The sequence below is a fragment of the Myotis yumanensis genome, unplaced genomic scaffold (genome assembly GCF_028538775.1).
Source record: "Myotis yumanensis isolate MYYU_CA2020_CCGP unplaced genomic scaffold, mMyoYum1.0.hap1 SCAF_2, whole genome shotgun sequence".
NCBI lineage: Eukaryota > Metazoa > Chordata > Mammalia > Chiroptera > Vespertilionidae > Myotis > Myotis yumanensis.
Window position 1 is genome coordinate 102,127,152 of NW_027223753.1, and position 22,047 is coordinate 102,149,198.

The 22,047-nt window shown below is 47.8% G+C and overlaps 1 protein-coding gene across 1 annotated transcript in view; it reads right to left on the reverse strand.

The window, feature by feature from the left end:
- WNT7A (Wnt family member 7A) overlaps positions 1-22,047 on the reverse strand; it is a 96,677-nt gene that overhangs the window by 72,811 nt on the left and 1,819 nt on the right. The window contains exon 2 of the mRNA XM_070403737.1: positions 18,869-19,095. Within this exon, the coding sequence (XP_070259838.1) occupies positions 18,869-19,095 (227 nt within the window). The remainder of the gene's footprint in view (positions 1-18,868; positions 19,096-22,047) is intronic.

The window sequence follows — 22,047 nt, forward strand, 5'->3', positions numbered from 1 at the left end:
ATTAGGGTGTAAACTGTGCACGTGAACAGCTCTCACAGCATCTGGCAACAACCCTCAAAACAGCATTTCTTCAACACCTGCATTGCTCACAGACTCCGGAGCCTGAGCCTGGGCTCACATCTCAGAGGCATCCATTTCTGGTCCTGTAACTTTCAGCCAGTGCTGAGCCCTCCCTGAGTCCCATGTACTCAGAGGTAAAAGGGAAACTCTGCAACAGTACTTTTCTCATGGCAATGACAGAAAACAGTAAGAGTTTGTCCTATAAGAATTGTTTTAAGAGTGTTCTTGTTATCAGTGGAGTTGTAGATATATTTCAAAATAGAACTGGTGATTTTTTAAAAGTTTGAGAACTGAACAAAGGAGCAATTGTATGAATTATACTCTGAAGGGAAGGGAAGGTCTCAATGGAAGTTGTATACTTTTTATATTTCGATGCCATCAAATATAGGTTAAAATATAAATTTTGTAAATCTGTTTAAATGGGAACTATTGGCCTCCTTGGCCCTAAATGAAAGGGCTGATATTTTAAGTTGATTATTTTACTGTAAATTAATCCATCCTAACTTTTAAAATTTGTTTGAATGTTGTCTTGTTAAGTGTTCAAAAATAAGAACTAGAAGTTAAAAAAATTTTTAGCACTCTCAGCTCTGCGTCTGACTCCTCACAGGTGCCTGACACACAGCCCTTGTTCTCTGTGAGCCCCTGTTACTACTGCTGTGTGTCACTTGCCAGTCGCAGGCTCACCCACTCCTCTTGGCCAGACTGTGAGCATCTCCAGGGAAGGCTGGGCCCTGGACCCTGGACATCTGCATCCTCAGGCCTTGGTCTCCTAGAAGGCAGGGGCTGGGGAAGAGGAGTGAGGACTGCCCACAGTCAGGGTGGAAAAGAGCAGGTACGTAAACAGGAAGGTGCAGTAGGGGGTCTGGGGAGCTGCTGAGAAGTCACTTTCCACAAGTCTTCCCAGCTATTTGAAGATGGCTCTGCCCAGTGGTGCTAGGCTCTTAGTGGGGGTGGAAGGGTCCTGAGTAGCCAGTGTGCAGAAATGCTACCACCCACACTCTTTGCCTCTCTGGGCCTCAAACAGGTTCGCAAGCAGTGTCTACTGCACATAATGAAGGTGGACCAAGGCACTCTGTAGGAAGCCCTGTGTGCAGCGTGAACTCCGAGTGAGCATTCAGCAAGTTCGCACTCAGAGCCAGGGTGGTGTGGGTTTCAGGGAGAGCAGCCTGTTGGGAAAGGCCCCCAAAGCTGGAGCAGGAGATGAAGTAGTGCTGAGCAGGCATGATCGAGTGGGGAGAAGTGCTTCAGGATGTTGGGATGAAGTGGCTTAAGCAGTTTGGGAGGTGGATAAGGCATCCTCCAAGTTGCTTTAAGTCCCAGATCACTGGGACCCACACTCAGACACACCCTTTTCCCACCCACCCATGGCCACCCTAACCTGGGCTGCTAAGACACAGACAACCTGTATTCCCCTGCCCCCACCCAATCACCACTGAGTGGCTTTCTGTAGCCCAAGCCACTTTACTCTGACATTCCAGGCCAGCCCATCCACAGCACCCTGTTAAAACAGGGGCTCAAATTCCAGCTCCATCACACACCTACTGGGTCCCTGACTCTGCACATATTCTCACATTGGTATTACACACCTCATGTGTGTAATAAATTCCTGACAGAGGGCCTGCGACAAAGCCACATCGATGGGGTGGACATGCACACAGGTCTGACAATTTGGCAGGCTGGATACCTGACAATGCTTTTGTTTTGTGAAATTAATAAATGGTCCATAAGAACTAGCAATGCTCTGCTGGGCTCACTGGAAGGCAAGGGAGCCTGTTGGGGCCATGTGTTGAAGACAGAACTGACCACCAGAAGGGCAGGTAGGGACAGAGTGACCATCTCCTGCTGCTGGGCTTTGGGAAAGAGGGAGCTTTGAAATTTAAGGTCATGAGGACAGGAGATCAGGCCTCAAGTTCCACTCAAGCAGGACATTGGACAAGAGCATTTAGTGGACAGACTCCCAGGGAGAGGGCAGATTGGAAAAATCTTCCCCCAAAGCTGGGCAGCAAGCAGGTGGGTCTGAGTTGGCCAGAGCAGGAGGTGGAAGAGTGAGGGGTGGACAACCAGAATCTCCTGGGATTTGCAACCTCATTTCTACCTCTGCATGTTTTTAATTTACTCCTCTGCATGTTCCAAGGGCATCCAAGCCAAGCGGGAAGACTGGTCCCAAAGATAAAGCCCCTGAGCAGCAGCTCTAACTGCTCCAGATGTCAACGGACAGGTAAGACTACACTGAAGGGGACAGCCTACAGTCAGATTAGACCCTCGCCGACATCAAGAAAAATAATATCAGATGAAAAGTATAGAGAGAGCAGGATAGGTGCTGGGGAGTCCCTGTTCTATCACTCCTAGCTGTGTGACCTTGGCTGGATCATCAACTTCTCTGTGCTCCAGTTTCTCTACTATAAAATAGGGATGCTAACTACCCACTCATTTAGGACTAGAACAAAATTAACAAAGGTAAAGCATTTAACACAGAGACTGGCATGAGAAAACGGCCCCAACTATTAAATTTATTGCAATTTCTATCTATGGCAGTAGTAACAGTTCTTTATGAAAGAGCTGTGCGGTAAGCAGTAGAAGTCTTCATTTATCTTCCTTTACCATTGGAGAAACTGAGGCCAAGAGAAAGGTATGGTTTGCTCAGGCCGCTCGCCTGGTAGGCTGCAGAGCTGAACTGCGGACTCTGCCTCTGGACACTCCACACAGACCAAGAACTGTCCCCAGGAATTAAATGACTCCAAGAAAGAAGACTGGGTCCCCTTAATCAGACCTTGAGTGGAGTATGTAAATTGGAAGGGGTGGGGCCTGGCCTGTCATCTGAGACTTGCCTTTCTCCCAGGCTCCTTATGGGAGGTGGGGCCAGGGGCAGTGGGGCTGCCAGCCCAACCTCCTTCCTGGTGATTCTGTGTGCAGGAGCTCTACCACCAAGTGATTACCAATCCCTGGGGTCTCTCTGAGCCCCATGACTTTGCAAATGATGACAACAGACACTAGTTAAACATAATGATAATGGCACGCTACCCATGCAAGATTCTCATCAGATTCCAAATGGGTGAAGGGCAGCTGCACCACAACACATTTAACTCCCCTGAGCCTAAGGTGGGCCTCCAGACCAGAGTGAAGTCTTATCAGGGGCCCCTAGCTCCCTCACCTCAGTACCTGCTGAGGAGTGAAGGCGGTGGCCTAGAGTCTGAGAAATGTTGAGGTGCAGTCATTCTTGGCTTCAAAGGTCCCAGGGACCCAGGTACTGGCTGGTAAAGTCTAATACTTCCAGATGCTAAAGGGTCACTGTTGATCCCTTGATATCTTGACATTGGCCTTGCCCACCAACATTAGGCTAACACCACCCAGTCCCATCTCACTTCTCCTCCAACACTGACCACTGGGGAAACTGCCCTGGGCATCAGGCTGACTGTGTAACTAATGTCAGGCCTGTTAACTGCTCTAAGCCCCTGTTTACTCTGTGAAATGGGAATAACAGCATCTAAACAGAATGAGGGAAAGGTGCTGAGCACAGCACTGGACATGTAGTAAGTGTTCAGTAAACACCAGCCATTGTTATTATTACCACTGTGTCCCATTTCACCACATCATGCTCCATGATACCTTGAAGAACAAGACAGCCTCATGGTGTATGGGGCTGGTCCAAGGTCTGTCTGCCCATCCAAATGAATATACAAGGGGACAAGGACCATGTCTGTCTTGATCCACTGTTTACAACTCCCACCATGATGTGTGAGGGATAAATGAATAGCAGACCTAAATTCCAATTTGAACCCTGCCAGACAGAGCAAGTCACTGAACCTCTCTGAGCCTCTATTTCCATATCTGTTAATATCAGCCACCTTGTAGAAAGAAGTAGGTATCACCTGTCATATACCCAATGCTTAAATAAACAATAGTGAGTATTATAATTATTATAATGGATGAAATTACAGTCACTGTTGGGAGGTGCAGAGAGAAACGTCCCCTACTTTAGTTTTCTCCATAACTTTCCTTATATTTTAGACTTACTTGTTTATTTTCTGTTCTTCTACCTCACCTACCACCTCCATTGCCCCTCTGGAATGTAATTTCCTTGAAGGCAAACACTTTGTTACAAGTAGTAGGTAGTCACTCAGTAAATATTTGTCAAATGAATAAATGAACGAATGAAAGAAAGCTCCAGACAGTGGCCAACAACCACGTGACCTTTATTTAGTGCTTCCATGCAGTGCTTTGGAAAGTGTGCTCACCTGCTCTTAAGGAGAACAACCCAACCGAGATCCCAAGAGGCTCTGCGAGGCAGGGTGGGGATGACCCCCAGCCCAGGCAGCATGGCTTCCCCAAGAAGCCATGTCTACACAGAGGTAGCCAGAGGCCTGAGGTTGGGGTTTGGCTTGGGGTGAAGGAGAAGGGTGGAAAGAAAGTAACATTTGTTGATCATCTATTATGTGCCAGACCCGTATTTGGCTATCTGTGTGATATTTCCAATAGTCCCATTGGATAGCCACCTTTTCTCACAATTTGACAGGTGAGGAAGCCGAGGCTCTGACAAGTAATGCCATTCACTGAGGCTGCCCACCTGGACACCGGCCAGACTTGGATTCTGGGGCCAGATTGGCAGTGTCCTTCCTCAGTCCCAGCCTCCCTCCCTTCCTGGCTCTTTGCTGTGTCTGAAAGCTTACCATTACTTGGGCTTACGGCATCGACTCTTATAAAAATACCTTTATTGCTGTCAAGAGATGTCACTTAGTTAAGACTTCTCAATAAATGATTTGTAAGACCCCATCAACTCAAATGAGATAAGCTTGCTGAGCCAAGAACTGGTTTTAATGACAGTAAAAAGGTAGAGAAGGGTCCCAGAATCTCAGACTTTGAGCATGAAAGGCCACAGCATACTCCAGCCATCTGTCTATTCCTTCTTCACCCTACCCAGGTGACTAACAGTTCCTTATTTTATCAGTGGAGAAACTGAGGCTCAGGGAGACTTGCTCTGGCAGAGTCCAGATGCAAGCCCAGAGGTCACATGCTATCTCAACAACTCCAGAGCACACCCAGACCCTGACCATGGCAATACTCTGAGAAGGACCACCCCATTGGCCTGAGAATGACCCTCCCACTAGGTGATTTCCTGAATGCCATCTCCTTTGTCCCTTACAAGATCTGGAAGACGGTTTAGAGATGGCTGCTTGATTGCTGCAGAAGTGGAGTGAGACAATGTACCCAATGTTCATAATAAGCATAGCAAGTCATAAAATTGCTTACTATTTGCCAGGCTCTGTTCTAAGCACTCAATATAGATCGACTCACTTAATCCTACAACAATCCTATGAGGTGTGGGTGTTATTATCTCCATTTTACAGACATAGAAATTGAGACCTAGAGAAGTGATGTAACCTGACAAGGATTCCAATCCAGTTAGCCCAGCTCCAGCATCTGAGTTACTCTCTACTGTAAGGGCATGATACTCACTCTAGTCCTACTGACCACAGCCCAGCCTCTTTCCTGGATTTACCACATGGGGCCCATAAGCAGCAGATACTGGGCTTGACCATCACTGACCATGTACCCTCCAGGGACAGCCCCACCCTCTCTGCCCTGACCATCACCTCTACCTCCTGCCCCTGACCATCCACCTCTACCTCTTGCCCCTGACCATCACCTCTACCTCCTGCCCATGAGCAGAGGAAGAACTTCTATCAAAGCCAGACATCCCCTTGGTCTCCTTGACTGAGTGAGCCATGTGCCCTATTTCTTCACTCAACAGATATTTCTTAAACAGTTACTATGTGCCAGATACCACACTAGGGGCTGAGAAAACTGACAAGAGAGATTTAGACATGCCTTGACTTTATGGGGTACAGATAGGGAGATCAAAACACTCAGTAGCGTAGGGGAGGCCGGGGTAATGTCAAGGGGGGGAAAAAAGGAGACATATGTAATACTCTTTGTAATACTTTAAGCAATAAAACAAAATTTAAAAAATAAAAATTAAAAAAACACTCAGTAGCAGCTGAGGACTCTGAAGAATGTAGAACAGGACAGTGTCAGAGCAGAAGGCATCTGGCATGGTAGCTTTTGAGCATGGAGAAGCAGCTAGGAGGCTGTCTGTGTGTGTGTGTGTAGGGGCGGGGGGGGGGGAGGGCGGGGGGTGCAGAGGGAGGGCTCCAGGCCAGAGAAAGATTGTGTGGTGGCCCTGGCATGATACAGTCTGTGGTGGAAGCAGGTGAGCGATGGGGTGTGGGAGCAGCTGAAGCTATAGAGAGGGCAGTAGCAGGTCCTCTGGCCCCTGCTATCCTGCCCCAGCAGAGGTTCTGATGCCCCTGGAATCAGGGAATAGAATCCCAGAGCCCCAGACATGAAGCCCATGGTTCCTCCTTGAATGACAGGTTCAAGGAAGTCAAGAGACTTGCCCAAAGTCTCCAGTGACTCAGCGAGACCAGGGGAATAACCAGGGTCTCCTGGCTTCCAGTATGGAATCTCCACTCTCCCCTCTACCACACCCTCCTGAACTCTGAATCTACCCATATCTCCAAAAAAATGTCCCTCCAGAAGTCCAGGTGGCTTTAGCTCAGAACTCGAATAAAATGGAGCTCGCCAGTCTTTCCTCTCTGCTCCTATTTAGCTGGGTGACCCTGAGCAAAGACTCTGCCTCCTGAGTCTCAGCTTCCCCATCTGTTAAATGGGAACCACCAGGAGGACACTGCCAAGTTGCCATGAAGGTTCAAGGAAACCCCTGTGTGAAAAGACTAGGCCTCTAGAAAGTGCCCAGAAAAGACTGGTATTGTTACTGAGATTTTCAGTGGGGAGCCTGACTGACGCCCTCCACGCATTCCCGCCCCACAGCAATCCTGGCGGGTACAGAGGAAATGCACTGATGTCCAGGCTGCCCGAAAGGTTCCATTGCACTGCCCTGAGCATCCACTGCAAATGGTTTGCCCCGGAATATTATCTGGGTGTATTTACGGTATCTTACTGGAAACCACAAAGTGCATTGTATTTTTTTCTTTTTCTATTTAAAGCCAATGGGTCAGAGAGTGAGCAATCTGCAGTGACACAAGCTGAAATACATGATGATTTGGAAAATACACAGATGGAAAAAGGTTGCTTTTGCCAGCCCTGTGGCATGGCAGTTCACACCCTCTGGGCTCAGAATATGCCACATCCGGGTGTCTCCATCCACAGGAATTAGAGAATCTCTTGATGAACAACCAGAGAAACTGGGAGCAGGGCCTCGGCTGGGTCTGATTAAGGTAATGGACCCGCAGAGATGGAACTTGGGGAAGGGACAGGTGTAGGCCTGCTGCCTCCACCCTTCTCTCCTACCTTGGTTCTATCTAAGTGTCTCTTTCCACCAAGCAAGGAGGAGAGCACTGCTGAGTACCCATCAAGGGCCACTACCTATTCCTTCCTGCCTCCATGCCTTTGCACATTTTGTTCCTTCAGTCTAGTAATGCCCTTCCTCTCCCATCTTCCAGGTAATAGGCAATGTAGCCCAGTGGTTTCAAAGCAGGGCCCTGGAGACTGATAAACCTGGGTTCACATTCTGGCTCCATTTCCCAGTGGCAGGACCTTGAGTGAATTAACTGACCTCTCAAGGCCTCAGTTTCCTCATTTATAAAATGAATAATAAAATATCTGCTTTCTAAGGTTGTGAGGAGTGAATAAAGCAAGGCACATAACAGGCTTGCACAATACCTGGTAAGGGATTAATAAGAATAGCTCTTACTAGATAGATGCATTGTTGGTGAAGCATGCCTATCAAGACAGCTCCAGTGTCCCTTCTCTGAGGGACCTTCCTGATAGTCCTCCCTCTGCTTGTGGCCCAGCACATTAGCCATCCTTACTTTGTGTTTAATTGAATTATCTATCTCTTTCTTCCAACTAGATTGCAGTAACCTGTATTATTCACCTGTAAATCCTCAACAGAGAATGACTGAAAGTTTGTGGGTGTAAAAGTGTGTGGTGTGTGTGTGTGTGTGTGTGTGTGTGTGTGTGTGTCTGTCCACCATATGGAAATTGGAAAAAGAACATTATAACAAAAGACTTATCTCAAAAATAGTGTCAGGAGAACTAAAACATAGAATGCTCTGAGGCTTGCAAAAGAAATGCAAATGAGAGAAAGTGTCCTTTGTTAGCTGTGTTCTGGACAAGAATAGGAAGAGAAAGGTCTTTGCTCAGGCAAGACGGGGTATTGTTAAGAAAAGGCAGCAACTGGAGCTGGCCCCAGCCCTCGCTTCTGTCTCTCTCCCTGGAAAGGTCCTCCCTCCAAGCAGCACAGCTCAGCAGACATGTACTCCATCCACTCTTACAGCCCCTGGGGCGGGGGGCGGGGGGGGGGGGGGGGGGGGCGCAAAAAGATGAATTGTGCAAGGCATGCAGATTCCCAGGTGAGAGGCTCAGGGAGAGAGGGGAACTGCGGAAGTGACTGCTGAAGAGAAGTGATGACAAGTGCAACCAGAACAGAAGCCCAGAAGTGCACCAAGGTTACCATCCGTAGAGAAGGGTGAGTCCCAGGGCCTGAATCCCAGGTCATCTGTGCCCATCCCTGGAAAAATCCTGGCAAGGAAGCACCAAACCGGAGGTCAGGAGTATTTGGAAAAGAATGCAGATGCCCAGAAGCATACATCGGAAATTGCCATTCCTTTGTTGACCATAATGCTGGAGACAGAGCAGATTTCTGCGTGTGCTAGGAATCTGATTACCTTCCTACATCCTGCCTCTCACTTGAGACGGAGACTCTTCTGACAGTTCTCCTCCCAGGCACACCCGAGGCCTGAACACAAAACCCTGCAGATTGACTGTCCCCACCTCTCCCTCTGCCTCTTCCTGCCTTCCCTACTCCTCCTCCTCCAGACCAGGGCACCCATCTCTGGGCCCCTGGCTCCTGGCTGTGTCACTACTGAAAGCTTTTCTGGGCTGCTTCTCCACTGCCACACCCTTCCTCCCCTGGGTTGTGGGCCAGCCTATTTCAGGTGACCCTGCAGGCAGCCTTCCATGTGACAGTCCACCTGCTCATCACCCAGTGCCCTCTCCTCTTCTACATTTAAGCCCTGACTCCCCGCCAGTCAGTGAGTGCCCTGAAATTCTGAGCCTGTGGCTGATTCATCAGCTGTTGACCACTCAGAAGATTCTAGTTAATATCTGTGGGGCAGATAAATAAATAAATGTAGGGGGGGCACATGGGCTGGGGACATGGTGTATGATCTCATGAATATTCAGTTTATATGAATTCAGGAAAATGCACTTAGGGAAAAAATAAATTAAAATACTGCATGTATGGAAATGTAAATTAGTGTGGCCACTATGAAAAAGAGTATAGAGGTTTCTCAAAAAATTAAAAATAGAACTACCCTAAGTCCCAGTAATCCCACTCTGGGTATATATCTGAAGAAAACTAGATCATTATCTTAAAGAGATATCTGTACTCCGATGTTCACTGCAGTAGTATTTCCAATAGCAGGACATGGAAAAGCCCAAGTGTCTATTGAATGAATGGATAAAGCAGATATGGTGCATATGTGCAATGGGATATTGTTCAGCCATGAAGAAGAATGAGATCTTGCTATCTGGAACAACATAGATGGACCTTGAGAATATTTAAAGTGAGATCAGTCAGACAGAGAAAGACAAATGCCATATGATTTCACTTATATGTGAAATCTAAACAGAATTCAAAAAATACTATAGGTATATTTTGGATATGTACTCTTCTATATTCTGTGCTACTACATATGCATTACACATCCACATGAATGCTTTACTGTACTTGCATAAAAAACGAGGTATTCTGAATTTTGAGGCTGATTTAAGGGACTTTCAAGGGTAATGTTGCCTAGAATTCCATCTCATCATCCTCAGCAATATCACAAGCTGGGATGTGCCTCTGCTGTGCCCTTGGGGAAAAATATCGGGCTTGGGGGTAAGTGGACAAACTTTGGTGGATTCCTGGTTAGTGAAAACCCCACATTATGAGCATGGTCAACCTGTGAGGGTCTCCAGAGTAGTGTTTCTTGATGTAGGTGCCTCTGAAGGGCAGCTCCACCAGAGTGTCACTGAGTCCAAGGTGGACCCTCCAGGGGAAGCCTGCTCCAGCTGCTCACTTGTCTGCAGGACTTTTCAGAACCTTTATTATGGTGGTGGAAACTCTGGATCTCTTGAGTACAGTGTTGTGAGTTCACAAATTTACCATCGAAGGAGCACCCTTTTCACCCTGAGAAGCTGTTGGGGGTGGGGTGGGGTGGGGAGGGAGTGGAGGCTAGGGTTTCTTCTGGGAAAAGGCCTCTGAGTCACGTGTGGGGGAGGGGTTCCTGAGGCCTTGACTTAGTCAACATTTTTATCCTGTTTGAAGTCAAGGAAGAGTTGGAAGGGAAAGCTAACAGAATGCTGGGCTAAATGGAATGAAAATGAAAATGTGCAGGAATGAATGTTCAATCTTGTATTTTGGGTCAGAAATAAAAAGTACTCACACAACAGAGTGTGAGGTGCCACCCACACCTGCGAGTCAATAGATAAACAAAACCTGGCCCTTGTCCTCAGCAGCTCAGAAAAACCATTAGCTCACTGGCACAGAGGAGCTGAACTGCCTGGGAGTCATGCATTTCTCCATGTGTTTCCTGAGCACCTACTGTGTGCCAGGCACCGAGGGGTCCAGGAGAACATGACTGACAGATCTTGGCTCCATGGACTTCCTCATAGTTGGAAAGAAGACTGATGCTAGGCACACCATTACAAAGTAAGCAAAGTCATTTCTGAAATTAGTGAGTACTGTAAAAACAGCAGCACCGGGTTAATTATGAGTACAGTAGTGAGTACTGTAAAATACTGACAGGCCCCCTGGTCCCTTACAGACCTCTGTGACCTGCATCCCAACCCTATCTCCACCCCAGCCCCACTGACGCTTAAGCAAGTGAAAGTCCTTTCAACCTCAGGGGGTTGTCTCAGGCCAGGTGGTCAAGGAAGGCCTTCTGGAGGAGGTGGCATTTGAATGGAGACCTGCGTAATGCTGGGTAGGTTACCTGCCATCATTCAGCAGCTTCTCCCTGTCACTCTTCTGTTCCTCCTCCTACTCCAGAAGGAATTGGGGCAGGGGTCTGTCCCCACATCCACTGTGCCATAGTGACCATGCCCTCATATGCCAGCCTCTGCATCAGAGGACTTTGCTCTCTCAACGAGCTGCCTTCTAGCCCAAGAGACAAGTGATAACACTTCAACTATGATTTATGGTGCCTGTGCAGTGTGTCAGGCACGGTTCTGAGTGCCTCATGGGGAATACGTAATCTCCTCCTCCCACACCTATGTGATAGGCACTGTTATCATTGCCATGTGGTCAAGGTCATTGGCTGTGAAAAGAACCAAGCAGGTGGCTTTGGGGCTGAACCGTTACAAAGCGCTGCATAATGAGCAAATAAATCAGGAATATGCACTGAAGTAGTCAAAGAGATACGAGAAAAGTGTAGCAAGGTGAGGGATGGATAGGGACGAGTCTGTGCTACAAGGGAGACTCATGAAGGCTTCTCTTGGGTGGAGTGACATGTGAGTCCAGAATGGAAGGGCAGAAGACTGCCCAGGCAGAAGGAATAGCCAGGGCAAAGGCCCTGAGGTTGAAAGGACTTTCGCTTGCTTAAGGATGGGAAGAAGGCCAGCGGGGCTGGGGTGGAGATGGGGTTGGGATGCAGGTCACAGAGGTCTGTAAGGGACCAGGGGGCCTGTCAGTATTTTATTCCCAGAGCAATAGGAAACCATGGAGGGGTTTTACACAGGAGGTGCCATGATCAGAGCATCACAGGGAAGATGCTATGCTGAATGGCTGTGTGTATCGGGGAGGCAAGGATATATTAGGAGGCTGATGTAGTGGTCGGGACAAGTCTTTAAAGATAGAGTTTTGAATGAGGAAGTGGTAGTGGAGTTAGTGAGAAGTGGACAGACTGGTAGTCAAAATAGTGATCTTGGCTTAGTAATTGAACCAAGAGCTTCTCCCCATTTCACTCTACATCTTCCCATGCTATTGCAACAAGAATCAAATCTAGAGCAGGGTTCCCAATTTTTTGAGCTCTTCGTCATCTGAGACAGGCATGTGGGCCTCCTGGGAGGAACAAAGGGACATCCTCTGATGGCCCTAACCCAGCAGATGCCAGGGTCTTACACCCTGTGTCATGTTGCTGCCACCTAGCAAGGTGGGCCATATGACACCCGCATTCTGTAGATGGCCAGTCTGAGATCAGAAAGGTGAGATACCTGCTCAGAGTCACCAGCAAGGTAATGGTGGGCTTGGGATGGACACCTGGCTGCATGACTTTGATGCCAGTACTTATTTGGCTGCCCCACAGCCCAGCAACAAAAAAACAAGGTTCTCAAGTTCACAGCAGCATGGAGACCCTCAACTCTGGCAGGCTCACATAAACAGAAGAATCTCTCAGCAACAGGGAATTACTACCAATCTCAGTCTTGCCACAAAACAGCCACATGACTTTGGTCAGCCTCCAGCTTGCTCTGAGCCTGAGATGAAGGCCTCCTTTCCAAGAGGATGGGACCAAATCAGTTGATATGTGAGGAAGAGCTGTCTCCACTCCTGGCACCTACCGGTCCTCCATGAAAACATAAAAGACAAGAGAGTGAAGCCTCTCATGACCCTGCCTCCCTAAGCTGCTGCTGACCCAGCCCTCTCTACTCCCTGCACCATGAAACAAAACTGAGGGAAGGACACACAAACCTACAAAAAAATGGGCAAAAAGCATGAACAGGAAACTTATAGAAGAGTAAACATACACAGCCAGTAAATGTGGGAAGAGATTTCAACAGCATCACTTCTCAGGGAAGTGTAAATCAAGATGACAGTGGGAAACATTTCACACCCATTCCCTAGGCAAAAATGAGGAAGTTTAGATGATTCCCAGTGTTGGAGCGGTCGTAGATCAATGCTGCTCACTGGTGGGAGTGGCACTTGGCACAATCACTGTGGAACTTAGGTTGGCATTCATACCCTGTGACCAGCAATTCCATTCCTCTGTATATACCCAAGAGAAATGCATACACATGGGTGCCAGGAGATGAGCACAAGGAGGCCTGTGTGGCACTGTTAGTGACAATAAATGCTTAGAGACCACCCAGATGTCCCATAACCCAAAGCATGGGTGCACAGATTGAGTCTATTTACCACAGCTGAAATGAATCAACAGCAGCTACAAGGAAGATAGGTGAGTTTTACGAGTAGTAAGCGAAGGAGTAAATGCCAAAAGATTACACAGTGCAACGCTTTTCTTTATAATATTAAATACAAATAGAATCAAATAATTGACTTCTAGGGAATATATCAACATGATAAATTAGACATAAATAAGCAAGGAATGGAAAACCCAAGATTCAGGATAGTGAACGTAAGGCTTGGGGGGGAAAGGCAGGTGTGCACCAGGGATGCTCACAGAAGTGGATGCAAATTACCTGTCCTTGTTCTAGTTGTTGTGCTGGGTGGCAGACTCAAAGGATGGGTGTCATTGTATTATTTAAGAAAAGAAAAACCCTGGACATTGATGAATATCTTTTTAAGCCCCCAAGGGCCACACTGGGAAGCGGCTGATAAAGTTGAATCCCTGGCATTTTAAGACCCTTGAATAGGCAGCCTGTCAAGTAATCTGAGGCTGCAAACTCCTGTTGACCATCCCCTTAGCAATCAAAGGTCCATATGTTTATACTGCTGTTCCCTCTGCCTGGGATCCTATTCACTGGCCAGTGAAATTCTTCCCACCCATAAGACCCAAGGGAAGGCCCATCTCCATTGTCCAGTCCATTCCTCCCACCTAGGAGTCTTACCTCTGAACACCACTACACCCCTTATTCCTTCCCCTAATGCACAGACCATGCTGCCCTCTGGTTGCTCATTGTTATGAACCAAATTGTGTCCCTTCCCAAATTCATAACCCCCAGTATGACCTTTAAAGAGGTGATTAAGTTAAAATGAGACCATGAGGGTGACCCTAACCCAAACTGACTGGTGTCCTTATAAGAATAGGAGATTAGGACACACAGAGACATCAAGGGCATGCACACAGAGAAAAGACTTTCTGAGGACACAGTAAGAAGGTAGCCATCTGCAAGCCAAGGAGAGAGGCCTCAGAAGAAACCAGCCTCCATAAATGGGAGAAAATAAATGTCTGTGTTTAAGCTGCCCAGCCTGTGGTGCTTTATTATAGCAGCCGGAGCTAACTAACAGACTCATGAGCAGTCCCTCCCGGAAAAATGGTCTGGGTAGGACTCCCAGGCCTGACCAACAAAAGCACTGTGATTGGTGTGGATGGACTCACAACCAAAAGTCAAACCCTGTTAGCTGATCCAATCAGAGTGAACCATAGGACCTCTGCAGGTGCTGTCAGAGAAAGCTAAGGCCTTTCTGCAGGACTTGAACTTAGGTGCTGATGATGCAATGGCCATCTTGCTGTCCCAGTGGGGTGGGTTCTGAGGTTGGTAGAAGCCAACACCACCTTTGGTCCAAGCCATTCTGAAATTCAGCACCATCCCTGACTTTCCAGTTACACAGGCCAACTAGAAGCCCCTCTTCTTTTGGGGTGCCCTGAACTGAGTTTTAGTTTTAGCAGCCAAGAGGGCCTTGCCCACTGCTTCCTCAGATCTATGCAGCAAAATCTGGAATACTCAGAAGGTGAGACAGAGCCAAGAAACACAAGCAGAGCTGGGGACTGGAGAGAAGGCTGAGGAGGTGGTGAAAGGAGAGCCTTTAGGTCTCAGCATGGGATGAAACCTATGCCGGGGCTAGTGCCCACTCCAATGTCAATGTTCCCCTTTCTCCTCAGTCACAGATCCTGAGCTGGTCTTATAGCTGTTCTGAATAAAAGACTGTATTTCCCAGCTTTCCTTGCAGGTTGGTATGGTCATGTGACTAAGTTCAAGCCAATGAGATATAAGCAGAAACATAAGTTGGAGCTTCTGAGAAGTCTCTTTAAAGGCAGATGTGTCCAGTTCTCTGCAGTGTGAATTGGATGGCCAAGCTAACAAAGTCAAATACCATACTCCTGTTCCCTCACCCCTGCAAGGCAGCCCTTGGTGACTGGTCACTCCCACAGAAAGGCAACCCATGGGGGCAAGAACACTGATAAAGAGCCCGGAAAGCCTAAATTGGAGACTTGCTTCTTGGTGTTTTCTAGAAGGATACCTGCTCACACAAGAGGAAACCAAGGCTCAGAAGGGAAGTGACTTCTCAGCCTTGTAGGAGTTGGGTCCAATCTTGATCTGTTCCCACTACCACCACCTTAGAAGGGTAACTCCTTCCTCAGTGGTCTTTAGATTGTTAGTCTCCCTCCATCCTGGCAGCTCACTTCCAAGCAGATCTCCATGGCTACCACTCAGTCCACAGCACTGGTCACCTCCTGTCTAGAACATTGTACCAGACTCGGAACTCCCAGCCTTGCCCCTCCACAGTTCTTTATGTTCCCAGAACCAGAGCAATGCTGCTAAATCTGAAAGTCAGATCCCTATCACTTGCTTTCCATTCACTGGAGGAAAATCCAAAAACCTGACTTGGCGTGATAGATGTTGCATTGTCCAGCTTCTGGCTCCTTCTCTGACCTCTGAGCTTTCCTCTTTCTCTCTTTTGCTGTTCTCCAGCTAAACTAGCTTCCTCACTGTTCCTCAAACATGTTTCTGCCTCAGGGCCTTTACTCCGGCCATTCTCTTTGCCTGGAATGCTCTTCTCCCAACATGCCTAAGGCTCACCTCCCTCATGAATCCAAGACCACACAGGCTGGAACAGCAGCCTCCAGCCACAGCGAGTGAATGCATGAGTGAATCAATGAATGACAATGAATGAATGAATTCTGTACCCACCCTTTAATTCCAGAATTCCTATTAGATTGAATCATATGATGTCATGAGCCAAAAATCATTGAATGGTGGCTATTTTATACAATGTGACCTACTTTGTCAGTCACGCCCATGGTCAAAATTCTCCAATCCCCCCACCACCTAGAAATTCAAACTGCTCAGATTGACCACATGCCTCCTGGCTCTGACTCCATTCTCTTTCAGGTCCAGGTAGGGCTATCCCATGAGTTTCCTTAGACTCCTCTCTTTGCTTCAATTCCCTAGGCTGAGGTGGAGGGAGACTAACAATCTAAAGCTTGCCTATCCAAGCCTGCCTCTTGAAGAATGCTCCTTGCCTCAGGCCTCCCTCCACTCCTGTCCGGTGTGTACTGGCAGTAGTCCTTTGCCTCAGCCTGCAAAGGATCCCTCAGTTCTATAATTCTGGCCCACTGGGGGGTGGGGGCAGGCCTCCCTGCACCATAGCCTGCCACTGCACCCCAGCAGGCACCATTACAATACTAGCAATGGACTGGCTATTTCAAGACTGCAACCTGTGCTTGGGATCAACCCAGTCCTGGGAGACCCTGCCATTCACTTTTGTTGACCCTGAGCAGGTCCCTTCTGAGCCTCAGTTTCCTCATTATTGAAATAATGTCAGAGCCTAGACATGGGTCCTGGAAACAGAGGCCAGGGATGAGAGCATGAATTAGCAGAAAAACCATAGGTGATGACCAGGGGAGGGTCACAAGATGGGTATTTCAGTGACCTAAACTGGAGTCTCAGTATTGATGCCATTTCTGGGCATGAGCAGGGCAGTGCCTCCTTTCTCTGCCATTGGTTCTCCACTTGAAAAGTAAGCCCTGGGGTTGGAAAGTGGGGGAACAAGGGCAGGCAGTGCAAGGCAAGATCCTATCCCACAAAGATGTTGAAAAGGGAGCTCGTGTGAGGTCCTGAAAGAGGAGGCTCCCACACCCCTGCCAACCTTACCCTGAACCTGGGATCCTATTCAGCAGTCCGCTCAGGTGTGAGTAAGAAAGCAGCTACAGAAGGTGGTGACAAAATGAGACCTTCTGCAGGGCCAAGAGACTGCTGCTCCTCCTTACAAGAAGAAGGGGAAAGAAAACATTCAGTGGTGAATGTGGCAGAGGGCCCGACCCCCAAGAGTGAGGAAGAGATGTAGACAGTGCCAAGTGTTTGGCTGATGGGATGGGGCTTCCTGGCTAAAGAGGACTTTAGAAAGGGGACCTGAGGAGGCTTGTGAGACCTGGATGCTGAGGGAGCTATGCACGGAGAACAGGGCTCAGGAGTATGGGGCTGTGGGAAAGGATCTGAGGCAGAAAGAACTCCTGGGGCTGTGTTCTGAAAGCAGGACCCAGTGTGATGTGTTTGGGAAACAGATTGAGGTTGGGTGGGCAAGGAGGAGAGGGAAGATTGGGGGGAGACAGGGACAGAGGTCAGCAGTCGGGATTTCATTCTGATCCCAGGGTTTTAACCCTTTGAGTGCCAACCAATATCCTAGGAACTATGCTAAAATTGCCAAGGCATTTTTGCTGATTTTCCTTAGGTGCCATCTGTCAATAAAGAGTGAACTACTAGCATCTAATAGTGACACTGCAGAAGGAGCGCCATAGCGCTCCCGGCACTTTTGGCAAAAGACAGGAGGAGCGCAATCGCGCTCCCCGGCACTCTAGGAGTTAAGTAAGGAAATGACATAATCTGATTTCCATTTATAAAGGATGCCCTTGCCTGCAGGAGGATCTGTAGGAGGATGGGGGCAGCAGGTTGATGGGAGTGGGACAGGGGACCTGAGAGCCCAAATACGCCAGCTGTATGATCCAAGAGGAAGAAAGTGAGGACTCAGAGTAGTGGCTGGGTTTTGGGTGGATTTTTTCAGTAACCATTGTACTTGTTGATGTTGAGGCTGAGGGAAATAACTCAGGGGTGCCCTTTGAGCAGTGGAGTAGGCCAGGTGAACCACTCCAGCCCAAAGAGACGAGGCTGACCTGACCTTCAGGCAGGTCCACAGCTCAAAGCAAGCCTGCAGAGTCGCTGGCCCTCCAGTCCAATGCACATAAGCAAGACACACAACATGGCCTTCCCCTCACTAACCAGGGCTCCCATGACCAACCCCTTTCTACCAGGCTTTTTTCACATTGGTTTGAAAACCAAATGCATGGCCTGACACTTTGTGCCTCTGTGTGTGTGTGTGTGTGTGTGTGTGTGTGTGGTGTCTAAGCAACAATAGGGGTTGCAAACTGAAATGCCCACAGTGGCCAGGCATCCTATATAATAAAAGGCTAATATGCAAATCAACCAAACGGCAGAATGACTGGTTGCTATGACATGCACTGACCACCAGGGGCAGACACTCAACGCAGGAGCTGCCCCCTGGTGGTCAGTGTGCTCCCACAGGGGAGCACCGCTCAGCCAGGGGGAGCGTGTTTAAGCCAGCAGTCAGACAATCCCTGAGGGCTCCCAGACTCTGAGAGGGTGCAGGCTAGGCTGAGGGACCCCTCCCCCACCAGTGCATGAATTTCATGCACGGGGCCTCTAGTATCATATAAGGGTGAATTTAAGATGGATAATAGGGAGTGGTGGGGACTATGGCAGTGAATGGGTTGCCTAGGCTCCACCTAAAGGAAACTGTGTTCTCAGCTCTAGCCCATAATAACTATGTGGATACATGTGTAAATCTATTTTTCAAAAGAATTCAGAAATTTTATTTTTAGGTAAAATGGCTAATTTTAAATTTGGGCTTCAATTCAAAAAACAACATAAGTGCCGTATCAACCAGTTAGTATTCAACTCTGCCATACAGGGCCAGGGTGGTCTGGATTCAAACCAGAGAGCCAACTCTTGTTAGGAGACCTGAATTCAAGTCGCAGCCCCTTGAGGATCCCACAGTGGGGTCATCCCAGCATGGGCAGGTGAGGAGTCCCAGAGGGCTCCCAAGAGTATTCTGTCAGTAGCCTGTAAGACCCTTTTTGCCTGTTTGCAGTGTCCGGTGAGCACATACCCACTTTGAGCTCCTTCCCGAAGACGGTGCGCTCCCCCAGCGCGGAGCAGTTCCAGCGGCCATTGCGGAACTGAAACTGACACTCGTCCAGGCCCATTTGTGAGCCTTCTCCTATGACGATGATGGCGTCGGGCCGGCTCTGGCAGATCGCCCGCTGTCTGGGAGCCAGGCCTGGGATCTTGTTACAGATGATGCTCGCGCCCAGAGCTACCACCGAGGAGAAGCCACTGGAGCAGGGGACACAGAGAGACGGAGCATTAGGCTCGCAGGGTGGGGCATGGACTACAGGTCCTCCCTGGTATCCATCCCTGGCCACCTCACCCCACAGCTCCCAGCAGGAGCCTCCCAACTTTTTTGATACAGCACCCCAACCCAGGTTTATTCACCTGTGGTTTCACATTGGTTTCTGTGTGGGGTGTATATACAATATTAGTGAGGCTTGATTTCCTTTTTCAATAGCAAAAAATAAGATGATGTATGTCAAACATAAATGTTGGAACTAAGCAAGTTGCCTTTCTAATTAGGGTAGGTTTCAATTGAGATGAAATTTAAAATCATGCAAATGAATCCCAATATTGTTTAGGAATCATCTTTATGTGGGAAAACGATAAAGGCAAGCAAGGGATACTACAATTTCATGCAGCAATTGCCTCTGAAAGGTTGGTGAGTACACAGATGTTCATTTAAAAAAACAACTGTTTGTACATGTTTTATATACTCTCTAGTATGTATGTGTATGTTTTATTAGCAAAAAATATTTAAGCAGAAATTGTGAATACAAGTTCTAGGTTTGCTCCCTGCATGCCAGTGGTGTATATGTAGCCTCCTCTAGATATGACTGGCCTAGAGGAAGCTTATGCCTATTCTGGAGAGTCATTCACTGAATAGACACATATCAGACATCTCTCAGGTGCCAAGGCCCTGCACTCGAAGAGCTACAGAGGGAGACAATGTACGCACCATAAACAAATACAACAAGCCATTCCAGACAGTGGTGCACACTACAGAGCCTAAGTAAAGATGCTGTGATGGCAGCAAGGGTGGGTTTGGGAGGGAAGGGACAGAGCCACTTTAGCTGGGGTGGTCAAGAAGGGTCTTCCTGAGGAAGTGGCAGTGAAGCAGGGACCTGAATGATCAGCAGTGGAAAGGTATGGGGAAGAGTATTTATTGGCAGAGGGAACAGAAAACGAAATCATGGAAGGGGACAAGCTTGGGGTCTCCAAGAAACAGAAAGAACCCATAGAAGGTGATGCAAACCAGAGCTTAGGAAGGAGGACAATCTGGGGGCAAAAGATGACTCAGGGCTAGAATGTTCTCAGGTATCAGAAAGCACTGAAAGGCTGTAAGCATGATACTGACAGTGTCCCATCTCTCCAGCCCCATGGGAGAGGACTATAAGATGCCAGGGCAGAAGCAGGGAGAGTGAGCAGGCAAGAGGTGGTGGTGGCTTGGCCTTTGGGGATGGCTGCAGATGGAGCTGACCAAACTTGCTATGGATTGATGGACTGATGGATGGGGTGAAGCTAACGGGACAGATGGAGAAGGTAGAAAGACGGGCATCAGTGTGACTTGTGGATACCTGGCCTGAGGATGGGGCCATTCTTAATATCAAGATAACCCCAAACAGGCTCAGATCGTAACCCTAATGATGCAGCTAGTCCTTCATTTGCATAAAGATGACCCATTCATATGGAGTTTCCTTTTGTATAATCCTCAAGTCTACTTTGAAAGAGATCTCACCCCAGATGTCTCACTGTAATTATAATAATAAGAGCTTCCACTTATTGAGGGCCATGGCCAGTCACTGGACTAAGTGCCCCATGCTTTCCATCCTGGAGCTCAGGCATGGGAAGTTGTTCTGGAATTGGGATTTCTTAAAGTGCAGTTACTCTGTGTCAATAGCACCAGAGATGAGCTGATCCCACTCCTTTCCAGGTGCCTAACTGACCACTCCTGTCCTTTTTCCCTCTGCTCCTGCCTCACACCAGCTTTTTCCTGTCTCAGGCCCTTTGTCCTTGTTGGTACCTCTCCCTAGAAGATTTCTCACCCCCTGAGCTTCACATGCTTGGCTTCTTGTCATCATTTATGTGGCCTTGAGTCACCTGCCTTCCCACCCCTCCCCTCCTAACTTTCCATCACAATCTCCGTTTTGTGTTTCTTAATACTCTTGCTACTCATGGTCCAGTCCTCTGAAATGTCTTAAAGTGTGTGTTTGTTTTTCATTTGTCTGCTCACTTGTTCATTGCCTTTCTCATTAGACTGTGAGCTCTTTGAGGGCAGGAAGGCTGCTGGTTCACTAAATGGTTACTGCATAAATGGATTGTAGAACTTTAAAAATGTCACTTAAGGTGAGCACCTGCTTCCCAAATATGGACTTGACTGCCTCGGTGAACTTTTGCAGCATCCCTAGTATGTGTCAAGTCTGTATGGTGAATGCTGTCACTAACATTAGCCCATGTGATCTTCCTAAACAGCCCTGTTGGGCAAGACTCACCATATCTATTTCACATGTCTGAAAACTGGGGTTCACAGAGATTGAGACATGGAGGCTAACAGGTAATGGATTTGAAACAGAAGCTACAGCCATTCATCTCAACCATTAAAACAGGGTCTACACAGAGCTAGGATGTTTGAATTGTTTGAGAAAGAAATGGCACAGAAAGATTAAGTGGAGGTTCTATCCATAAGTCAGGAGGAATCTTTGAACTCTTACCTGACCACAAGGAAATTCCTACACCAGCAGAGAAGTGTAATGATATATTAGGGTCAAAAATTCATAGGAACAATAGGCTCCTGGCTAAGTGGTCAGAGCTAGGGTGCCATGTAAGTTTCCTTCGCTTACTAACTGTGTGACCTTGGGCAAGTTACACTTCCTCTCTGTACTTCCATGGCTAAAATGAGGATAATAATAATTAGCCCCCACCTCACAGGATTGCTGTAAAAATTAAATGTGTTAAAACATGGAGAGTGCTTAGAAGATGTTGTTGTTAAAGTTGTTATTATTATTATTATTATTATTATTAGATCTGATTGTCACAGGGGCTGGTGCTCCAATCATTGGAACTATCCAGATAAAATAAGAATACCACAGATGTCCTGCCATCAGAAGGAACCAGTCATATCTGGGAAACTAGACGGCCTTTTAGGGACTTCACCCCGCATGCTCATTTTACAGATAG